This window comes from Nycticebus coucang, chromosome 18 (assembly GCF_027406575.1).
Source record: "Nycticebus coucang isolate mNycCou1 chromosome 18, mNycCou1.pri, whole genome shotgun sequence".
NCBI lineage: Eukaryota > Metazoa > Chordata > Mammalia > Primates > Lorisidae > Nycticebus > Nycticebus coucang.
The window spans coordinates 42061930-42082321 of record NC_069797.1 but is presented as its reverse complement, the minus strand read 5'-3'; the positions used below and the strand labels follow the sequence as shown (position 1 = coordinate 42082321).

General features: G+C 39.5%; 1 protein-coding gene across 3 annotated transcripts in view; it reads left to right on the top strand.

The window, feature by feature from the left end:
- Positions 1 to 20392, top strand: part of MED13 (mediator complex subunit 13) — a 122540-nt gene that overhangs the window by 86799 nt on the left and 15349 nt on the right. For all 3 annotated transcript variants that reach the window (XM_053568298.1, XM_053568299.1, XM_053568300.1), the window contains 9 exons: positions 1709 to 1898; positions 4359 to 4821; positions 7878 to 8097; positions 8690 to 8881; positions 9059 to 9282; positions 12422 to 12564; positions 13337 to 13495; positions 13610 to 13795; positions 17180 to 17328. In XM_053568298.1, the coding sequence (XP_053424273.1) occupies positions 1709 to 1898; positions 4359 to 4821; positions 7878 to 8097; positions 8690 to 8881; positions 9059 to 9282; positions 12422 to 12564; positions 13337 to 13495; positions 13610 to 13795; positions 17180 to 17328 (1926 nt within the window). The remainder of the gene's footprint in view (positions 1 to 1708; positions 1899 to 4358; positions 4822 to 7877; positions 8098 to 8689; positions 8882 to 9058; positions 9283 to 12421; positions 12565 to 13336; positions 13496 to 13609; positions 13796 to 17179; positions 17329 to 20392) is intronic.

Here is a 20392-nt window from a genome sequence, read left to right as displayed (position 1 = left end):
CATGCTGAGGCAAGAGAATTGCCTAAGCCCAGGAGTTGGAGGTTGCTGTGAGCTGTGACTCCATGGTACTCTATCAAGGGCGATAAAGTGAGACTCTTGTCTCTAAAAAAAAAATAAAATAAGTTAAAATTTAAAAAAATAATAATTTCCATGTTGTAGTCATCCCTAAGTGCAATGATTATTAAGTTATAAATGCTATGGGACATAAAGTCTTTCCTTTTTTTGAGACAGAACCTCAAGATGTCGCCTTGGGTAGGGTGCCATTGTATCACAGCTCACAGCAACCTCCAACTCCTGGGCTTACACAATTCTCTTGCCTCAGCCTCCCAAGTAGCTGGGACTACAGGTGCCTGCCACAACACCTGGTCATTTTGGGGTTGTTGTTTGGCAGGCCCGGGCTGGATTCGAATCCGCCAGCTCTGGTGTATGTGGCTGGCGCCTTAGCTGCTTGAGCTACCGGCGCTGAGCCAGTAGAGTCTTACTTTATCATACCTTTTTTTCCCCAGAAATGCTTGGAAATTCAGTCTTTAAAGTTTTCCATTTTTTCTCCCTCTTTTGGGGGGTTTCTGGGCAGGGTCTTGGTGCTATTGTAGTTCACTACAACCTCAAATTCCTGGTTTCTAGCAATTGCTCCTTCTGCCTTGGCCTTCCAAAGTGCAGGGATTAGAGTTGTGAGCCACCACACCTGACCTACATTTTAATTTTTTTTATGATCTGAATTGTAAGTCTGGCTGGTTTAGCTTCCTTGTAAATTTTCACATAATTACAAGTTATATCTAATTTATTTTTCTTTTTTTTGAGACAGAGTCTCACTATGTTGCCCTCAGTAGAGTGCCGTGATGTCACAGCTCACAGCAACCTCACACTCTTGGGCTTCAGCGATTCTCTTGCCTCAGACTCCCAAGTAGCTGGGATTACAGGTGCCTGCCACAACGCCCAGCTATTTTTTTGTTGCAGTTTTTCAACTGGCCTGGGCTGGGTTCAAACCTGCCACCCTTGGTGTATTGTGGCTGGTGCTGTAACCACTGTGCTACAGGTACCAAGCCTAATGTGTTTTTTTTAATAAACAAACATTTCCTAAAGGGTGTTATTTAGAACATTTGAAAATCCTCTCAGGAAAACATTTCTATAGGTGAAATAAATTTGAAGAAACGTTTAGAAACTCACAGTTCATATTAGCTTTGAAATTCTTACAGTAAAGAAATCATCTGCATTTTCTTAATCTAATGTAAATTCATTTGTCACTGGGCTGCTTCTAACAAAAAATCATTGGCCCACAGAAGTAGAGGAAGGATCTGGCAGATATATAGTGCATTTATATACCAATTTTTATTTGCTTTTTCTTCAGAATATATGCATTTATAATTTATCAGTTGGGGTAGATGTAGTTGAAATTACTATATTTTTGTGGTCACTTAATTTTGCATTCTGCAGACTTTCATTATTCAGACCAGTGGTTCCAATGCTATTGCTATTATCTAGATGTTTTTCATTAGAGATATTTTAATTTTGAAAGAAATTTAGCGAATTTCTAAAGTAAAAGTGAAAAAGATTTGTGACTTTTTTTCACCTTTGTTTTTATCTCAAATGACTTAATTACAAATTACAAATGATTAAGCTTATTTTAAATAACTTCAATACTTTATAATGTGTACCTAAAAAACTATAATACATTTACTCATTCTGCTTTCTGTGTGTATATTTGTAGTCTTGTCGATTAGGTCAACATAGACCCATTTCTCGACTCTTAACGGATGGAATCATGAGAGTTGGATCTACTGCATCAAAGAAACTATCAGAAAAGTTGGTAGCAGAATGGTTTTCTCAGGCAACTGATGGTAACAATGAAGCGTTTTCTAAACTCAAGCTCTATGCACAAGTCTGCAGATATGACCTAGGTATTTAATTATTATTATATTATTTTTTTATTTTTTTTGAGACAGAGTCTCAATCCTTACCCCTGGGCAGAGTGCCGTGGTGTGATAGCTCATAGCATCCTCCAACTCTTGGGTTCACCCGATCCTCTTGACTCAGCTTTTCTGTTCTTAGTAGAGATGGGGGTCTTGTTTTTTGCTCAGGCTGGTCTCGAACTCATGAGCTCAAGCAATCCACCCGACTTGCCTCCCAGAGTGCTAGGATTATAGGCATGAGCCACTGTGCCCAGCCTAGATATTGAATTTGTACTTATTGTGTTAGCGAAGTGTGATGTGGTCCACCAGCTGTTCTTATAAATAAAATTTCATTGGAACACAGCTGTCCTCATTTATTTACGTAAATTTTGTGCTACAGAATCAGAGCTGAATAGTTGTAATGGAAATCATATGGCTGCAAAGTCAAATATATTTACTGTCTACACTTTATAGAAAAAGTTTGTTGATTCCTGGTATAGGGATCCCCTCAAGCAGGAGGGGAAATTGTGGGCTATAAACTATTTTCTGTTGATTCTGTAGGGTCTGATGTCTTAAGTTTTTTTTTTTTGAGACAGAGCCTCAAGCTGTCACCCTGGGTAGAGTGCTGTGGCATCATGGCTCACAGCAACCTCCAATTCCTGGGCTCAAGCTATTCTCCTGCCTCTGCCTCCCAAGTAGCTGGGACTAAAGGCACCTGCCACAATGCCCGGCTATTTTTTGGTTGCAGCCATCATTGTTGTTTGGCGGACCTGGGCTGGATTCGAACCCACCAGCTCAGGTGTATGTGCTGGAGGCTTAGTCGCTTGAGCCACAGGCACCAAGCCATGTTTTAAGTTTTATTAACATTACGATTCTCAATTTGTTAGTAGTTGAGAAATAAAATAATTTTCAGTTAACCTCTACAATACCAAAATATAGTACTTTATTGTAGCTAAGAAAATGAGTGAAGACTTGCTTGTAACACTCTTGAAATAAATTTCTGTGACTTTTCCTTTAGATTTAATCCAAACTGAATCGCATTACATATTCCTATAATTTGAACCCAGTGATAACATTCTACTACTTTATATTTTAATTTGCTCCAAATGTAGTCAATATTCAACTTTTGTGGGGGGAGGCAGAATCTCACTTTGTTGCCTGGGCTAGAGTACCATGATATCAGCCTAGCTGACAGCCACCTCAGACTCCTGGCTTAGGTAATCCTCCTGCCTTATCCTCCCAAGTAGCTAGGACTATAGGTGCCCATGATGAGACCTGGCTAATTTTTCTATTTTTAGTAGAGATAGGTCTCACTCTTGCTCAGGCTGGTCTTGAACTCCTGAGCTCAAGTGATCCTCCCACCTCACCCTCCTTGAGTGCTAAGTTATAGGCATGAGTAACTATGCCCACTCTTCAATATTCAACTTTCTTTTTCTTTTTCTTTTTGAGACAGAGTCCCATTCTGTCGCTCTGGTAGAGCTATGTGGCGTCATAGCTCATGGGCAACCTCATACTCCTGGGCTCAGGTGATCCTCTTTCCTCAGCCTCCTAAGTAGCTGGGACTAAGGCACCTACCACAATGCTTGGCTAGTTTTTCTATTTTTACTGGGGGGGGATGTCTCACTCTTACTCAGGCTGGTCTCAGACAAACTACACCTTGGCCTCCAAGAGTGTTAGAATTATAGGAGTGAGGCATTGAACCCAGCCAGTATTCAACTTTTGATTTAGGTATCCTTTGAATGGTGTGATAAAAATGTGCTAAATAATGGGCGGCACCTGTGGCTCAAAGGAGTAGGGCACCGGTCCCATGTGCCCGAGGTGGAGGGTTCAAACCCAGCCCCAGCCAGAAACTGCAAACAAACAAACAAAAAATTTGCTAAATACTATATTTTACATTTAATCAATTAGCCTATGAAATAGATTTTTTTTTTTTTTCCGAGACAGAGCCTCAAGCTGTCGCCCCAAGTAGAGTGCCGTGGCATCACAGCTCACAGCAGTCTCCATCTTCTGGGCTCAAGTGATTCTCCTGCCTCCGCCTCCCAAGTAGCTGGGACTACAGGCATCCACCACAACGCCCAGCTATTTTTTGTTGCAGCCGTCATTGTTGTTTGGCGGGCCCGGGCTGGATTCAGACCTGCCAGCTCAGGTGTATGTGGCCGGCGCCTTAGCCACTTGAGCCACAGGCGCTGAGCCTATGAAATAGAATTTTGTTACACTTTCATAGTAGTCATTTCCTTAATTTTGAATGAAAATTCTACTGTTTTCAATTCCATCTTATATTTGTTTCTTCAGTTTCTAGGGGAAGATAGAAAGCTAATACTATGTGTTTGTCACATTGTTAACAAGTGGTTAGAGGTGATAATTGCCAAGAAAGCATCAACTAGATTATCATTTTGTTTATATAATAGCATAAAAGAACCAGTTGATGAAATAAAGAATTAAATCTGCTACCTATTTTTTATTCTTTAGGTCCTTATCTTGCTTCCCAGCCATTGGACAGCTCTCTACTCTCCCAGCCAAATTTAGTTGCCTCTTCAAGTCAATCTTTGATTACTCCACCTCAGATGACAAATACTGGAAATGGTAATACTCCGTCTGCCACCTTAGCATCTGCAGTGAGCAGCACTATGACACTGACTTCAGGTGTTGCCATATCTACTTCAGTTCCCACAGCTAATTCAACTTTAACCACAGCTTCAACTTCATCGTCATCATCTTCCAACCTGAATAGTGGAGTATCATCAAATAAACTACCTTCATTTCCACCCTTTGGCAGTATGAACAGTAATTCTGCAGGATCCATGTCTGCACAAGCAAGTACAGTTCAGAATGGTCAGCTAGGAGGGCAACAGTCATCAGCTCTTCAGACGGCGGGAATTTCTGGAGAGTCGTCTTCCCTTCCCACTCAGCCACATCCTGATGTGTCTGAAAGGTAACATTAAAAATACTGATGTTTGGGCTGCGCCTGTGGTTCAGTGAGTAGGGCACTGGTCGCATATACCGAGGGTGGTGGGTTCAAACCAGGACCCGGCCAAACTGTAACAACAACAACAACAATAAAAATAGCTGGTGGGCGCCTGTAGTCCCAGCTAACTCGGGAGGCTAAGGCAAAAGAATTGCCTAAGCCCAGGAGTTGGAGGTTGCAGTGAGCTGTGTGATGCCACGGCACTCTACCAAGGGCGATAAAGTGAGACTCTGTTTCTACCAAAAAAAAATAAAATAAAATACTGATGTTTGCAGAAATATAAGAACTATATGATACTTTTTTCCCCTAAATAAAATAGTTATTATGAATGAACATAAAGCATTTTCTTATCTTATTCTTGAAATTTTTGTTTTTATAATGTTGAATATGTATAAAAATTATAATGAAAACTATTCATAAAATCTTTTATCATAGAATCATCCTAGAATCTCAGGATCAGAATTTAAGACGTTGAAGCCATTTACTCAGTACAATTATGACATTTGAGTTTTTTCTGTGACATAACTGTCAAGTAGCTTTCCCTGTGCAAATCAATCCAGTGATTGAGAAGACACTTTTTTTTGAGAGAGAGAGTCTCACTTTGTCATTCTTGGTAGAGTGCTGTGACATCATAGCTCACAGCAACCTCCAACTCTTGGGTTTAAGCGATTCTCTTGCCTCAGCCTCCCAAGTAGCTGGGATTATAGGCGCCGATGATAATGCCCAGCTATTTGTTTTTTAAAAGATGAGGTCTCACTCTGGCTCAGGCTGGTCTTGAACCTGTGAGCTCAGGCAGTCCACCCGCCTCGGCCTCCCTAACTGCTAGGATTACAGACATGAGCCACCGTTCAGGTCAGGGAAGCCACTATTGAGCCACATATTCGGAGGCTTTCTTAATAAGATTTGAATCTCAGCTCTGCTATTTACTAGCTTTGTGACTTTGGAAACAGTCTAACTTTTTGAGCATGTTTTCTTATCTGCAGTATGATTGTTCATTAAATACTTTACACATTGATTCCAATTTTTTTTTTGAGACAGAGTCTCACTGTATGTCACCCTTGTTAGAGTTCTGTGTGTGTCACAGCTGACAGCAACCTCCAACTCTTGGGCTTGAGCGTTTCTCTTGCCTCAGCCTCCCAAGTAGCTGGGACTACAGGCACCTCCCACAACGCCTGGCTTTTTTTTTTTTTTTTTTTTGGTTGTTGTTGTAGTTGTCATCATTGTTTAGCAGCCTGGGCGGGGTTTGAACACACTAGCCCCAGTGTGTGTGGCTGGTGCCCTAAGCACTGAGCTACAGGTGCCAAGCCAAATTCCAAATTATTTATGATGATGGCAGTTCTCATTCCTTTTATGATGATGGTGTTGAATGAGCTTCTGATATAGGTTAGGTTAGCCTAAGGTTAGTTTTATCTGTCACTACCTAGGATGCAATTATACCCAAATTTATACCCTTCATATGTGGGTAAAATCAATCTGTTACCCAGATTGATCCACCCATCTCAAGTATCTAGATTAGAAGTTAAAAAATCAAAGCACCCATCAAATAATGAAGCTTATTCATCACTGAAGTTATGAAATATGCTGTAAATGTATATAATTTAAAATTATAGACCATTGATTAAGTCTGAAAACTTCATTTCTTTCTAGTCTATCTCTGCTTCTAGCCGGCTTTTGATTTTGAGAGCTATTTATAATAGGTCTCAAACTAAGAGAATTACCTTTGCGTCAGTTTTATCTCTTAAGCGTTAACCAATGTTTTGTTTCTGATACTCTGTGATTTTAAGAATTTTATTCTTGGCTGGGTGTAGTGGCTCACTTCGGAATCCTAGTACTGTGGGATGCCAAAGTGAGTAGATCACTTGCTTAGGAGTTAGAGACCAGCCTGAGCAAGAACGAGATCCTGTCTCTACTAAAAATAGCAAAACTAAGGTAGGAGGATTGCTCGAGTCCAGGAGTTTGATGTTGCTGCTCTAGTGTCTGGAAAAAAAAAAAAAAAGATATTGGGCTGGGCACAGTGGCTCATGCCTGTAATCCCAGCACTCTGGGAGGCCGAGGCAGGTGGGTTGCCTAAGCTCAGGAGTTCGAGACTAGTCTGAGCTAGAGTGAGACTCCATCTCTAAAAATAGCTAGGGGTTGTGGCAGACACCTGTAGTCCCAGCTACTCCAGAGGCTGAGGCAAGAAGATCACTTGAGCCCAGGAGTTTGAGGTTGCTGTGAGCTATGACACGACAGGACTCTACGGTGAGTGACAAAATGAGACTCTCAAAAGAAAAGATATTTTTGGGATTATTATGAGGGTACAAACTATTAGGTTATGATGTTTGCATTTGTTAGGTAAAGTCCCTGTTGTAGTTGAGTCCCACTCCCAGGAGGTGTGCCAGTACCCTTGTATTGTGCCCATTTATTCTTCTCTTCTTTCCCTCTCCCCAACAGAGACTCACTTTGGGTAGAGTGTGGGGGCGTCATCAGACACCTCAAACTCCCAGACACAGGCAATCCTCTTGCCTCAGCCTCCCCAGTAGGTGAGACTACACGTGTCTAACACAAAGCCCAGCTAGTTTTTCTATTTTTTTTAGTCTTACTCTTGCTCAGACTGGTCTGGAAATCCTGAGCTCAAGCAATCCACCCGCCTTGGCCTCCCAGAGTGTTAGGATTACAGGCGTGAGCCACCATGCCTGGTTCTTTTTTTCTTTTAAAGGCCGATCTATTAATGCAGGGGTCTTTGTACACTGAAATTACATGTACATGTTTATGGGTCACTTTGGGAAAAAGGAAATGCCCTCCATTTTCAGAGAATTTCTCTGACATCTCCCAACTAAAAGAGGGGAGAAAAGGTTATTAAAAACCTGCTTTGGGCGGTGCCTGTGGCTCATAGGAGTAGAGCGCCAGCCCCATATGCCAGAGGTGGTGGGTTCAAACCCAGCCCTGGTCAAAAAACTGCAAATAAAAAAAAAAAAAAAAAAAACCTGCTTTGATGCTACCTCAAGTACAACTTTTTTTCTTATTTCTACCTCAAATTTTAGCACGATGGACTGGGATAAAGTAGGAATCCCCACAGATGGTGATTCACATGCCATAACCTATCCACCTGCAATTGTTGTTTATATAATTGATCCCTTTACATATGAAAATAAAGATGAAAGCACTAACTCTTCTAATATATGGACTTTGGGGCTACTTCGATGCTTTCTAGAAATGGTCCAGACTCTTCCCCCACATATCAAGAGTACTGTTTCTGTCCAGGTAAGAGTGATAAATGTTATGAATTACTTATATATTTAGCAGTTTGTTGTCAGAAGTTTGAGATATTACTTTCCTGTATTCAAATTGGTTATCTAAAAGCCAAATTTTGTTATATTGATTTTACTTTAAGTGACATTATAATGAAATATTAAGAGGGGTTTTTTTAAAAGAGAGCCTATTATAGGTAAATGTTAAAGTTATACCATACCACAGCAGTAATAGGAAATAAAAAGATTGCATTACACACATGAAATATTTTTCCTGTAGAAAGAAATTAGTCACAATTTGTTTGAAGAAAATTTGAATTCCTTATTCTATATACTATAATAGGACTAGTTAATGGTAATATTAGTATAATTGCTGTGTAGAAAATTTTAAAGATTTTTAAATAGTCCTTTATTCAGGATCCATTGGTTAAAATTTACTACTAAAAAGCTATCTAATAGATAGGGAAACATAATTCTTTAAATTATTATGTAAATTAAGTTTTGTTTAGATTTTCCCGTAAACTGGTTTTAGAGTTTTAGACCCACAGTTGCTTTTATTCTGTTTTGGAAGGTTAACATTTGTAATATTTGCCTCTATTTCTTAGATTATTCCTTGTCAGTACTTGTTGCAACCTGTGAAGCATGAAGATAGACAAATCTATACTCAACATTTAAAATCCCTGGCTTTTTCGGCCTTTACCCAGTGTCGGAGACCACTTCCAACCTCAACCAATGTGAAAACATTGACTGGGTTTGGTCCAGGTTTAGCCTTGGAAACTGCTCTTAAGAGTCCTGATGTAAGTATATTTTTCCTGACCAAAGTTATTGAATGACTATACATTTTATGATTTTATGCAAAACTAAGTGAAATTCTTTGTTTACCTCTCATTTTCAATTATTTTATGAATGAGTAGATAATTTTCTATAAAACATTTTTCTAAGATTGTATAGTACCGTAATTTTTTATTTTACAGAGACCAGAGTGTATTCGGCTTTATACACCTCCTTTTATTCTGGCTCCAGTGAAGGACAAACAGACAGAGCTAGGAGAAACATTTGGAGAAGCTGGACAGAAATACAATGTTCTTTTTGTGGGCTACTGTTTATCACATGATCAAAGGTGGATTCTTGCATCTTGTACAGATCTGTATGGAGAACTTTTAGAAACTTGTATCATTAACATCAATGTTCCAAATAGGTACTTATATTTCCTTAAGTGTATCATATCATCTCATTTTTAAAAATTCATAGATATGCACACATTATGTATCATTTTTTAATGACTAGAAAGCCATTTGGAAGGTTTGTATACATTAAAATATTAAGACTTGGATTGTGGGTGTCTTCTGTAGTGAATAATTTTATTTTTTATTTTTTTGTGAGAGAATCTCAAGCTGTTGCCCTGGGTAGAGTGCCATGGTGTCATCATAGCTCATAGCAACCTCCTCTAATTCTTGGGCTCAAGTGATCCTCTTGCTTCAGTTTTTCTCTTTTTAATAGAGACAGGGTCTTGCTCTTGCTCAGGCTGGTCTCGAACTTGTGAGCTCAAACAATCCTCTGATGTTGGCATCCCAGAAGAGTAATTATATAATTAAGATAATTAAAAATAATTTTAATTTCTTTTACATGAGAATAAAAGATTAAGATCCCGCAGTTCTGTGTTACAAAGGTTGAGGCAGTGATTTTAGCTGAAAATTTTTGAAACATGGAATGAGAAGGCCCATCTGCAATTAAGCAATCTACTAAAGCATCTATAGAACATTTAAACTTTCCTCATGTACCATCCAAGTCATAGACCCTAATTAACTGAGTTCATTTACTTTACTAAAATAGTTCACTGAGGGCTGGGCACGGTGGCTCACTCATGTAATCCCAGCCCTCTGGGAGACTGGGGCGGATGGATTGCCAGTGCTCACAAGTTTGAGACCAGGTAGAGCAAGACCCCCATCTCTAAAAATAGCCAGGCATTGTGGCGGGCGCCTGTAATCCCAAGTACTCAGGAGATTAAGACAAGAGAATTGCTTGAGCCCACAAGTCTGAGGTTGCTGTGAGCTATGACACAATGGCACTCTACCAGGGGCCATAAAGTGAGACTCTGTCTCAAAAATAAATAAAAAGAAATAAAATAGTTGACTGCAATTTTTACCATTTAAATGCTAAGGTGTCTTCTGAAAATGATGGCCTTCTTATAATTCTCCTTGGCAGTATGTATCATAGCAAGTTACTTTTAAAGGATATAGCAGGTAGGACACAACAGGTTAGCTTCCTATTGAGTTACCGCTTAATAAATCTTAACTTTTAACATGTTTCAAGGTGAATGAACACTGCTTAAGAGAATCTGAAAATAAAATCCATGCAGTGGTATTCAGTTGTAAGATCTGGGTTATATCCTTTATTTTCTTCTTATGTAAAAGTTCTGGGCGGCGCCTATGACTCAGTGGGTAGGGTGCTGGTCCTATAAACCAAGGTGGTGGGTTTGAACCCGGCCCCCGCCAAATTGCAACAAAAAATAGCCAGGCGTTGTGGGCACCTATAGTTCACAAGGCGGAGGCAGGAGAATTGCCTAAGCCCAGGAGTTGGAGGTTGCTGTGAACTGTGACGTCACAGCACTCTACTGAGGGCGATAAAATGAGACTCTGTCTCTAAAAAAGAAAAAAAAAAGTTCTGTTACTTTAAGTTTAGAAAATAGGTTATATGCAGAAATAATGATTGAGTAGTGTTGCTAGAGAAACAATGTAGAAACATTAATTTTGTATTATTATTTATAAATATTTATTGACTGTATTTAAAAAATCTTAGAACAGTGCTTCCTACCCTACATCTTTGACACAGTTTTGATTTTTTTATATGGTATTTGTGCTAATTGAGCTTTGGAAAGAATATGCTTGCTTATCTGTGAACGATGAGGAAGAGAGTAGAAAAAGATAGTATTGCCATTTTACTATCTTTTTTGTTATTGTTGAGACAGGGTCCCACCCTATGCCCCTGAGCAGAGTGCAGTGGGTGTGGTAGCTCACTGCAACCTCAGACTCGGGCTGCAGGCACCCCGCTGCCTCAGCCTCCGGAAGCCGCTGGGATTACAGGCGCTCTCCGCGGCGCCCAGCTGGGTTTTTCCATTTTTTTCATGAGCTGGGGTCTCACTGTCACTCAGGCGAGTCACGAACTCCTGAGCTCAAGCGATTCTCCCTCCTCAGCCACCCACAGTGCTGGGATTACAGGCGTGAGCCACCGCGCCATTTTACTATCTTAATAAAGTAGAAGTGAGTTAATGGTTAAAAGGTACAATGATGGAGTCAGAGATCTGAGTTCAAATTCTCAGGCCTGCCACTTACTGGTCATGTAATCTTAACAAAATAAGATTAGCCAACTGAGCTACAGCTTACTTATCTGTGAAATCTAGAGGATGGTTTTATTTATCTCATAGCATTGTTGGGATGAAGTGAAATATTGTATATAAATTAATAAGGCACAGTGCTTTGGTACTCTCGTGGTAGCTACTGTTGCTCAGCTGCGTGGTAATTGTGTAACAAACTTGCCTAATAAAGGACACATATGCAGAAAACACAAAACAGTATTGTCTGGTCCTAGAAGTGTGGTGTTTGTTGGGCATTCTTCAACCTACATATAGAGCGGGGATTGGCCTACTACAACCCATGGGCCAAATATGGTGACTCCTGTTTGGTTAGGTATCATCTGTGGCTGCTTTTGTGCTGTAGCAGCAAAGTTAAATCACTGAAACAGAATCTTATTGACCTATAAAACTTAAAATATTAGCTCTTTAAAAAGAAAATTTGCATTGACTCCTGCCTATAGTCTGATCACTCTAGGAGCCTGAGGCTGGAGGATTGCTTGAACTCAAGAGTTTGAGACCAGCTGAGTAAGAGAAGACCCATGTCTATTAAAAACAGAAAAACTAGCTGAGTGTTGTGGTAGGTGCCTATTGTCCAGCTACTCAGGAGGCTGAAGCAGGAAGAACGCTGAAACCAAGGAGTTTGGAGTTGCTATGAGCTAGGCTGATCCCCTGATACTCTTGCTTGGGGAATAGTGTGAAACTCTGTTTCTCCCAAAAAGTTTGCTAGTATAGAGCATTGTTTCTAATGAATTGAAGTGGTTTGTGGACACTTATAATATATACTTAAATTTTTTTATTATATTATACTATATGTTGAGAAAACATAAACTTGCTACAAAGCCTATGATTTTACGGATATTTTTTTGAGGACTTGTGTGAAGTGTAAAGCATTAAAATTAAGTGACCGGTTTTTCCCAAATTTGAGCTCTCTTAAAATGTCATATAAATATTAGAAATGTTTATGACTGTCTCTTCCATATAATAGGGCTCGTCGGAAAAAAGGTTCTGCTAGAAGATTTGGTCTACAGAAACTTTGGGAATGGTGCTTAGGACTTGTACAAATGAGTTCATTACCGTGGAGAGTTGTAATTGGTCGTCTAGGAAGAATTGGTCATGGAGAATTGAAAGGTAAAATTATGCTTTTATTATTTATATTTTTGCTTTAATTCATAAGCTATTCAGACCACATCTAGGTATATGCTGAATAAAAAGCAGAAAATCAGCTCAGCACCCATAGCTCACTGAGTGGGGCACCGACCACATAACACTGAGGCTGGTGGGTTTGAGCCCGGCCCAGGCCTGCTAAACAACAATAACAACTGCAACCAAAAAATAGCCAGGCATTGTGGCTGGCGCCTCTAGTCCCAGCTACTTGGGAGGCTGAGGCAAGAGAATCACGTAAGCCCAGGAGTTGAAGGTTGCTGCGAGCTGTGATACCATGGCACTCTACCAAGGGCGACAAAGTGAGACTCTGTCTCAAAAAAAAAAAAGCAGAAAATAAAATTTTTGTTTTGTTTTTAAAGAGGAACCACATAGTCTAGGTGATAAATGGCTTAATTCAAAATTTAAAATGACATTTTACTATTTTTTAATTTTAATGTCAGTGTCATTACCACAGTTATTTGTTGTCTTCAGTTTTTTTCTACTTTCAGCTTGTTCAATTTGTCCTCTGTTCAACAAATACTTATTGAATGTAGTGTACACTAAAGTTAGGGGGATAAAGGATATTGAGTAGCATCAACAATAAGACTTTTGGCTTGAGAATGGCTTTTGTTTGAGGAATATACTAATTTAAAAATCATGTACTATTTCTTTCACATTTTAACTTTGGTTCTATAATGTATTAACAATACTGTTACTTTGAATATATATGCGTATGTATTTTTATTGATGCCCACAGATTGGAGCTGTTTGCTGAGTCGTCGAAACTTGCAGTCTCTAAGTAAAAGGCTCAAAGACATGTGTAGAATGTGTGGTATCTCTGCTGCAGACTCCCCCAGCATTTTGAGTGCTTGCTTAGTAGCTATGGAACCTCAAGGCTCTTTTGTTATTATGCCAGGTTAGCTATCTTTAATTTATATCAGATTTAATTCTTAATACATTTAAGTTTTTGAGTATCATATAAAAATTATTCTTCATTTTTAAAAGAAAATGCCTTTCATTCTCTATTCAGATTCTGTGTCAACTGGTTCTGTATTTGGAAGAAGCACTACTCTAAACATGCAGACGTCTCAGTTAAATACCCCACAGGATACATCATGTACTCATATACTTGTGTTCCCTACTTCTGCTTCTGTGCAAGTAGCTTCAGCTACTTATACCACTGAAAATTTGGATTTAGCTTTTAATCCCAACAATGGTAGGTGAATTGTTCCTAAAAGATTTTTAAGTATTGACGATTTTGGTAGGCTGAATAATGGCTCCCAAAACATATTCATGTCCTATGTCTGAAACCTGTGAATGTTACCTTACGGAAAGTGGACTTTACAGATGTGATTAAGTTAAGGATTTTGAGATGAAGAGATTATTTTAGATTATGCTGATGGGTCCTAAACAATAACAACAAGTATCCTTATAAGAGGGAGGGGGAGGGAGGTTTGACTTTATAAGGAATAGGAGAAGATCGTGTGGTGGCATCAGACGAAAGTAAATTCAGAAGATGCTATGCCACTGACTTTGAAGATGGAGGAAAATGCCATGAGCCAAAGAATACAGTGCTCAATGCTGGAAAAGACAAGGAAACAGATACTCCTTTAGATCCTTTAGAGGTGTGCAACCTTGCCAACAACTTGACTTCAGCACAATGAAACTAATCTTAGACTTCTGGCCTCCAGAACTGTAAGAGAATAAATGCGTGTTGTTTTAAGTCAGCAGTTTATAAAATTTGTTAAAGCCGCAACTGGAAAATAATGCACCCACTTTTCTACTTTATTTATCTCAGAACTGGTGCTATGAATTATAATCTTTACATTTTTATTTTTGTTTTTATATTATTTTTTTTTAGATGGTGTCTCAGTCTGTCACTTGGGCTAGAGTGTAGTGGCATCATTATAGTTTACTGCAACATCAAAAGTCCTGAGCTCAAGTGATCCTCCTGCCTCAGCCTCCCAAGTAGCTGAGACTAAAGACAGATGTGTACCACCATGCCCAGCTAATTTTTCTATTTTTTATGGAATTTGGGGGGCGGTCTTGTTCCTGCTTAGGCTAGTCTCAAACTCTTATCCTCAAGCAATTCTCCTAAGATTACAACAGGCATGAGCCACTCTCCAAATCTTTACTTATTTTAAAAGGTAATAGTTGTTCATAAAACATTTGTACAGGTTTATGCTTATGCTTTTGAAATACCTGTATATAAGCACATTTTATATCTTTTTATATCTCAGTTTGTGACAGGCTTGGTGGCTCATACCAGCCCTTCAGGAGGCTAAAGATTGCTTGAGGCCAGGAGTTTGAGACCAACCTGGGCAACATAGCAAGACTCTGTCTCTACAGAAAAAAAAATAAGCCTGGTGCAGTGGTCCACATTTGTAGTCCCAACTACTTAGGAGGCTGAAGCAGAAGGATCTCTTCAAGCCAAGAGTTTGAGGCTGTGGTGAATTATGATCTACCACTGTATTCCAGCCTGGGTAACAGAGAAGACCCTATCTCTAAAAAATAAAATAAAACAAAATTAAATAAAAATATTTAAAAGGGCGGCGCCTGTGGCTCAGTGAGTAGGGTGCCGGCCCCATATGCCGAGGGTGGCAGGTTCAAACCCAGCCCCGGCCAAACTGCAACAAAAAAATAGCCGGGTGCTGTGGCGGGCACCTGTAGTCCCAGCTGCTCGGGAGGCTGAGGCAAGAGAATCGCTTAAGCCCAGGAGCTGGAGGTTGCTGTGAGCTGTGTGATGCCACGGCACTCTACCAAGGGCCATAAAGTGAGACTATGTCTCTACAAAAAAAAAAAAAAAAAATTTAAAAAATTAAATTTTAAAAAATTAAATAAATAAAATAAAATCCTGATTCACCAAAATAATAATATAAACTGTCAGAGTAGGGGGTACTATGCATAACTTTTCTTTTTTTAGGGGAAAGAGTACTTTTCTAGGTGAACTTATAGATCTCTTTAGTAGCAGAGAAAATAAATAATCTGTTGTTACTCTGAGCTACCTTAAAAAATGTCACATCTCTAAAATCACAAGTCTGGGTATTTCTCTCCCTTCTTTTAGTGTGTTATATAATTTGACTATTTAATAAACAAAGGATAGAGTATTAATCATGAATACAGTAATCCTCCCTTATTTGTGGTTTTGCTTTCTGTGCTTTCAGTTAGTCATGGTTCAGTAGAATAAGATATTTTAAGAAAGTAAAAGAGAGAGACCACATTCATACAGCTTTTATTATAGTACCTTGTTGTATATGTTCTATTTTATTATTGTTATTAATCTCTCTGTGTAACTTATAAATTAAACTTTGTTACAGGTATTTATGATTAGGAAAATACATATAGGATTTATGGAATTTGGCACTATGTAGAGTTTTAGGAGGCATCTACTGGGAGCAGAGTGTCTTGGAGCATATTCTCTGTTGATGGGAAGGGGGACTCCTATAGTCCCATTTAAAACACATTTTTATTTCCTACATACTGATACTGTGTTTGCTTTGTGTTAGTTTTCTTTTCTTTCTTCTTTCTTTTTTTTTTTTAAGAGAGTCTCACTTTATCGCCGTCAGTAGAGTGTCGTGGCATCACACAGCTCACAGCAACTTCCAACTCCTGGGCTTAGGCGATTTTCTTGCCTCAGCCTCCCGAGTGGCTGGGAGTATAGGCGCCCACCAAAACACCCAGCTATTTTTTGTTGTAGTTTGGTCAGGGCCGGGTTTGAACCTGCCACGCTTGGTTTATGGGGCCAGTGCCCTACCCACTGAGCCACCGGCACTGCCCTGCTTTGTGTTTTCTATTGCTGTAGCAAAGTATTACACCAGGAGTGTCCAACCTGTAGCCTATGGGCCACATGCTGGTTTATCTGTGGTGTTGGATATCACAAAAAATGTACACAGACCTTTTTATTGCTAATCGGCTTTCATAGTGTTTGTGTATTTTATGTGTGGCCCAAGACAACTCTTATTTTTCCTGTGTGTAGCTGAGAAATAAAAAGGTTGGACACCCCTGTTAACATTTAGTGGCTTAAAACAACATGTGTTTACTATCTTACAGTTCTGGAGGTCAGAAGTCCAAAATGAGTCTCCCTGGGCTAAAGTCAAAGTGTCAGCAAGGTTGATTTGTTCTGAAGGCTCTGAGGGAAAATTTGTTTTCTTGCCTTCTAGAGGCCACCTGCATTCTTTGGCTCATGGCCACAGTGTAGTATCATTAACATCCCCTTCACTAACTCTAACCCTACTGCCTCCCTCTTATTAGGACCCCTGTGATTACATTGGAACCACCCGGATAATCCAGAATAATCTCTCCATCTCAGGATCCTTAGCTTGATCATATCTGCAAAGTCCTTTATGGTAACATATTCATAGATTCCTGCAATTAGGATGTGGACATCTGGGGGGGCATTATTTAGACTACCACATACTTGTTGATGCATGATTATTTATATGGCCTTTAGCACAAGATTTGGCGCATGGTAGACACTAAGTAAATGCTGGTTAAATTAACCTTACATTTTCCTTAAAATTTATTCATTTCACTTTTTTGGTAAATGACCATAGGGTATAGAAAATGGATTATTTAATTCCTTTTCTTTCTCCTGGTTTAGATGGACCAGATGGAATGGTTATCTTTGATTTGTTAGATACAGGAGATGATCTTGACCCTGATATCATTAATATTCTTCCTGCATCTCCAACTGGGTCTCCTGTACATTCTCCAGGATCTCATTACCCCCATGGAAGTGATGCTGGCAAGGTAACTTTGTTATAAAAGTTTAGTTTATCTATAAAGTCATTCATTAACTTAGTAATGTATTAATATATGAAATAGAACAATTTTTTTCTTAGAAATTACAAAGTGAGGTTAACAATCTACTCAGGCACTTATACCTCATAGACATCAGTGCTTTGAATTGTACATTCTTAAGAGGGTCTCTAAGGCTCCGCTTTCCCTTGAATCCATATTTTCTAGATGACTTGGCATTAGTCCTCCCTTTGTAGTTTTTGTGTCACTTCATGATATCTTTTACTCAGGTATGGGATTACAGTATCTTTGAGAATTATTATATGATTCTAAGAGCTGTCATTCTCATCAGGTCTGTAACAAGGAAAAGAATAGAAATATTTGGGTAGGCAGCCTGCTGTGAACAAGGCCTTGGAGACATACGAAAATGAAGATACTACAAAAACTTTACTTGTCATTAAAGAGTACCCTGATACTGAGGTACAGAAAAATCAAGTACTAACACTGAAAGAATGGCAAGACAAGTGGGTGAACCCCAGAACTGCATTTCATTAAGAATAAGGGCATCTGGCTCAGCGCCTGTGGCTCAAGCACCTAAGGCGCCAGCCACATACACCTGAGCTGGCGGGTTCGAATCCAGCCCTGGCCACCAAACAACAATGATGGCTGCAACCAAAAAATAGCCAAGCGTTGTGGCAGGCGCCTGTAGTCCCAGCTACTTGGGAGACTTGAGGCAAGAGAATCGCTTAAGCCCAGGAGTTGGAGGTTGCCGTGAGCGGTGATGCCATGGCACTCTACCCAGGGTGACAGCTTGAGGCTCTGTCTCAAAAAAAAAAAAGAAAGAAAGAAAGAATAAGGACATCTATAAGAAGTGTTTGGTATATAACCAAGAAATCCTCTATCAGAAACTGACTTTGAGATAGAAATAATGCAGGTTATTAAAGAAGCATTCGGATACTTTTCTTAAAGGTGGATACTTTCTTTAAGGTGAGAGCGGAAAGAGGGTAGTTTTTTCCTTTTTGTGGAAAAGCAGGTTAGATGAAATAGTTTGCAGACCTAGGACACAGTGTATTTGGTGTGGAAATTTGTGAACTTGGGGTGTGAGAATTTTTTGCAAAGCAGAATCTCTCTTACTCAGAAGAACCAATCACAGAAATTCCTAGAGCCGAAATATTTTAAGAGTTCTTCAGGGACCATTTCATTGTATTGTTACATTTTTGATCTTCCTAGAACAAATATTAGTGAATTTGATAGGATTTGGGGTAGAGGAGCATTAGCAGCCATTAATCCAGGTGATTGTGAATGCTATGCAAACGTAATGTCCTTGCTGAGAAAAAGGTTTCATTACCGGGTGGCACCTGTAGCTCATTGAGTAAGGCGCTGGCCCCATATACCCAGGGTGGTGGGTTCAAATCTAGGCCCAGCCAAATTGCAACAAAAAATAGCCAGACATTGTGGCAGGCACCTGTAGTCCCAGCTACTCGGGAGACTGAGGCAAAAGACTCACCTAAGCCCAGGAGCTGGAGGTTGCTGTGAGCTGTGATGTCACGGCACTCTACCAAGGGCAATAAAGTGAGACTCTGTCACTAAAAAAAAAAAAGTTTCATCACCTGTGGCTGTTTTTTCTTATGGTCCAAGTAAACATGCAGGCCCACCATTTTATGTTCCAGAAGCTGAATTTGTAAGATGTTTGGTACAATAGGCAATATCCATTGTCTTGAGACAGTTGATGCTTTTGAAGGACATACAAGTTGAGGAATTAACTATATTTTTAAAAAGGTATATCTGCTTACAGACAAGTAAATAAAAGATAAATAAAATCAAGTAACTTTTTAAGCAATTGAAAATTATGCTAAGGCCTGAAAATCTAATGGACGAATTTTTTTAAAAATTATTCATAGATCATATAACTATTTAGCACAATACTAAAATGCCAAAGTAGCTCCTTTGGGAAAGAAATTATAATAAGATTATACTTGTGTGTTTTACACATTGCAAAAACTTTTTATAATTCGTATATATTACCTATATAATTAAAAATAAAAGGAAAACACAATGCATATAATTTAAATATAATAAACATAGAAAAATTGGCATGGCGCCTATAGCTCAAGTGGCTAAGGCCACCAGCCACATACACCAGAGCTGGTGGGTTCGAATCCAGCCTGGGCCTGCCAAAGAACAGTAACAACCAGAACCAAAAAATAGCCAAGCATTGTGGCGGGCACCTGTAGTCCCAGCTTGAGGCAAGAGAATTGCTCGAGCCCAGGAGTTGGAGGTTCCTATGAGCTGTGATGCCATAGTACTCTACCCAGTGCAACAGCTTGAGGCTCTGTCTTAAAAGGAAAAAAAAAAAAAAAATAGAAAAATGGCATTCTTTATGAAATTTAGAATGATTGAAGAAATATAACACTTTACTAGGGTTCGAGATAATCTCAAAAATTATGTAAAAGGTTAACTTTTACTATAGACCTTCATCTCACATAATGTGCTCAAAACATGTCTTTTTACATGTTTTTTGCATGTGTAATTTTATATGTAACAGAATCAAGAAATGAAAAATTTTAATTAAACTTATATGGGGGGCTCGGCGCCTGTGGCTCAAGCGGCTAGTGCGCCAGCCTCATATACCTGAGCTGGCGGGTTCGAATCCAGCCTGGGCCTGCCAAACAACAAAGATGGCTGCAACCAAAAAAAAAAAAATAGGCAGACACCTGTAGTCCCAGCTACTTGGGAGGTGGAAACAGAGACTAGCTTGAGCCCAGCAGTTGGAGATTGTTGTGAGCTGTGATGCCATGGCACTCTACCCAGGGCAACAGCTTGAGGCTCTGTCTCAAAAAAAAAAACAAAAACTTATATGGGGTCTCGGCGCCTGCAGCTCAAGCGTCTAAAGTGCCAGCCACATACACCAGAGCTGGTGGGTTTGAATCCAACCTGGGCCTGCCAAACATAGACAGCTACAACCAAAAAATAGCCAGGTGTTGTGGCAGGTGCCTGTAGTCCCAGCTACTTGGGAGGCTGAGGCAAGAGAATCACCTAAGCTCAGGAGCTGGAGGTTGCTGTGAGCTGTGATGCC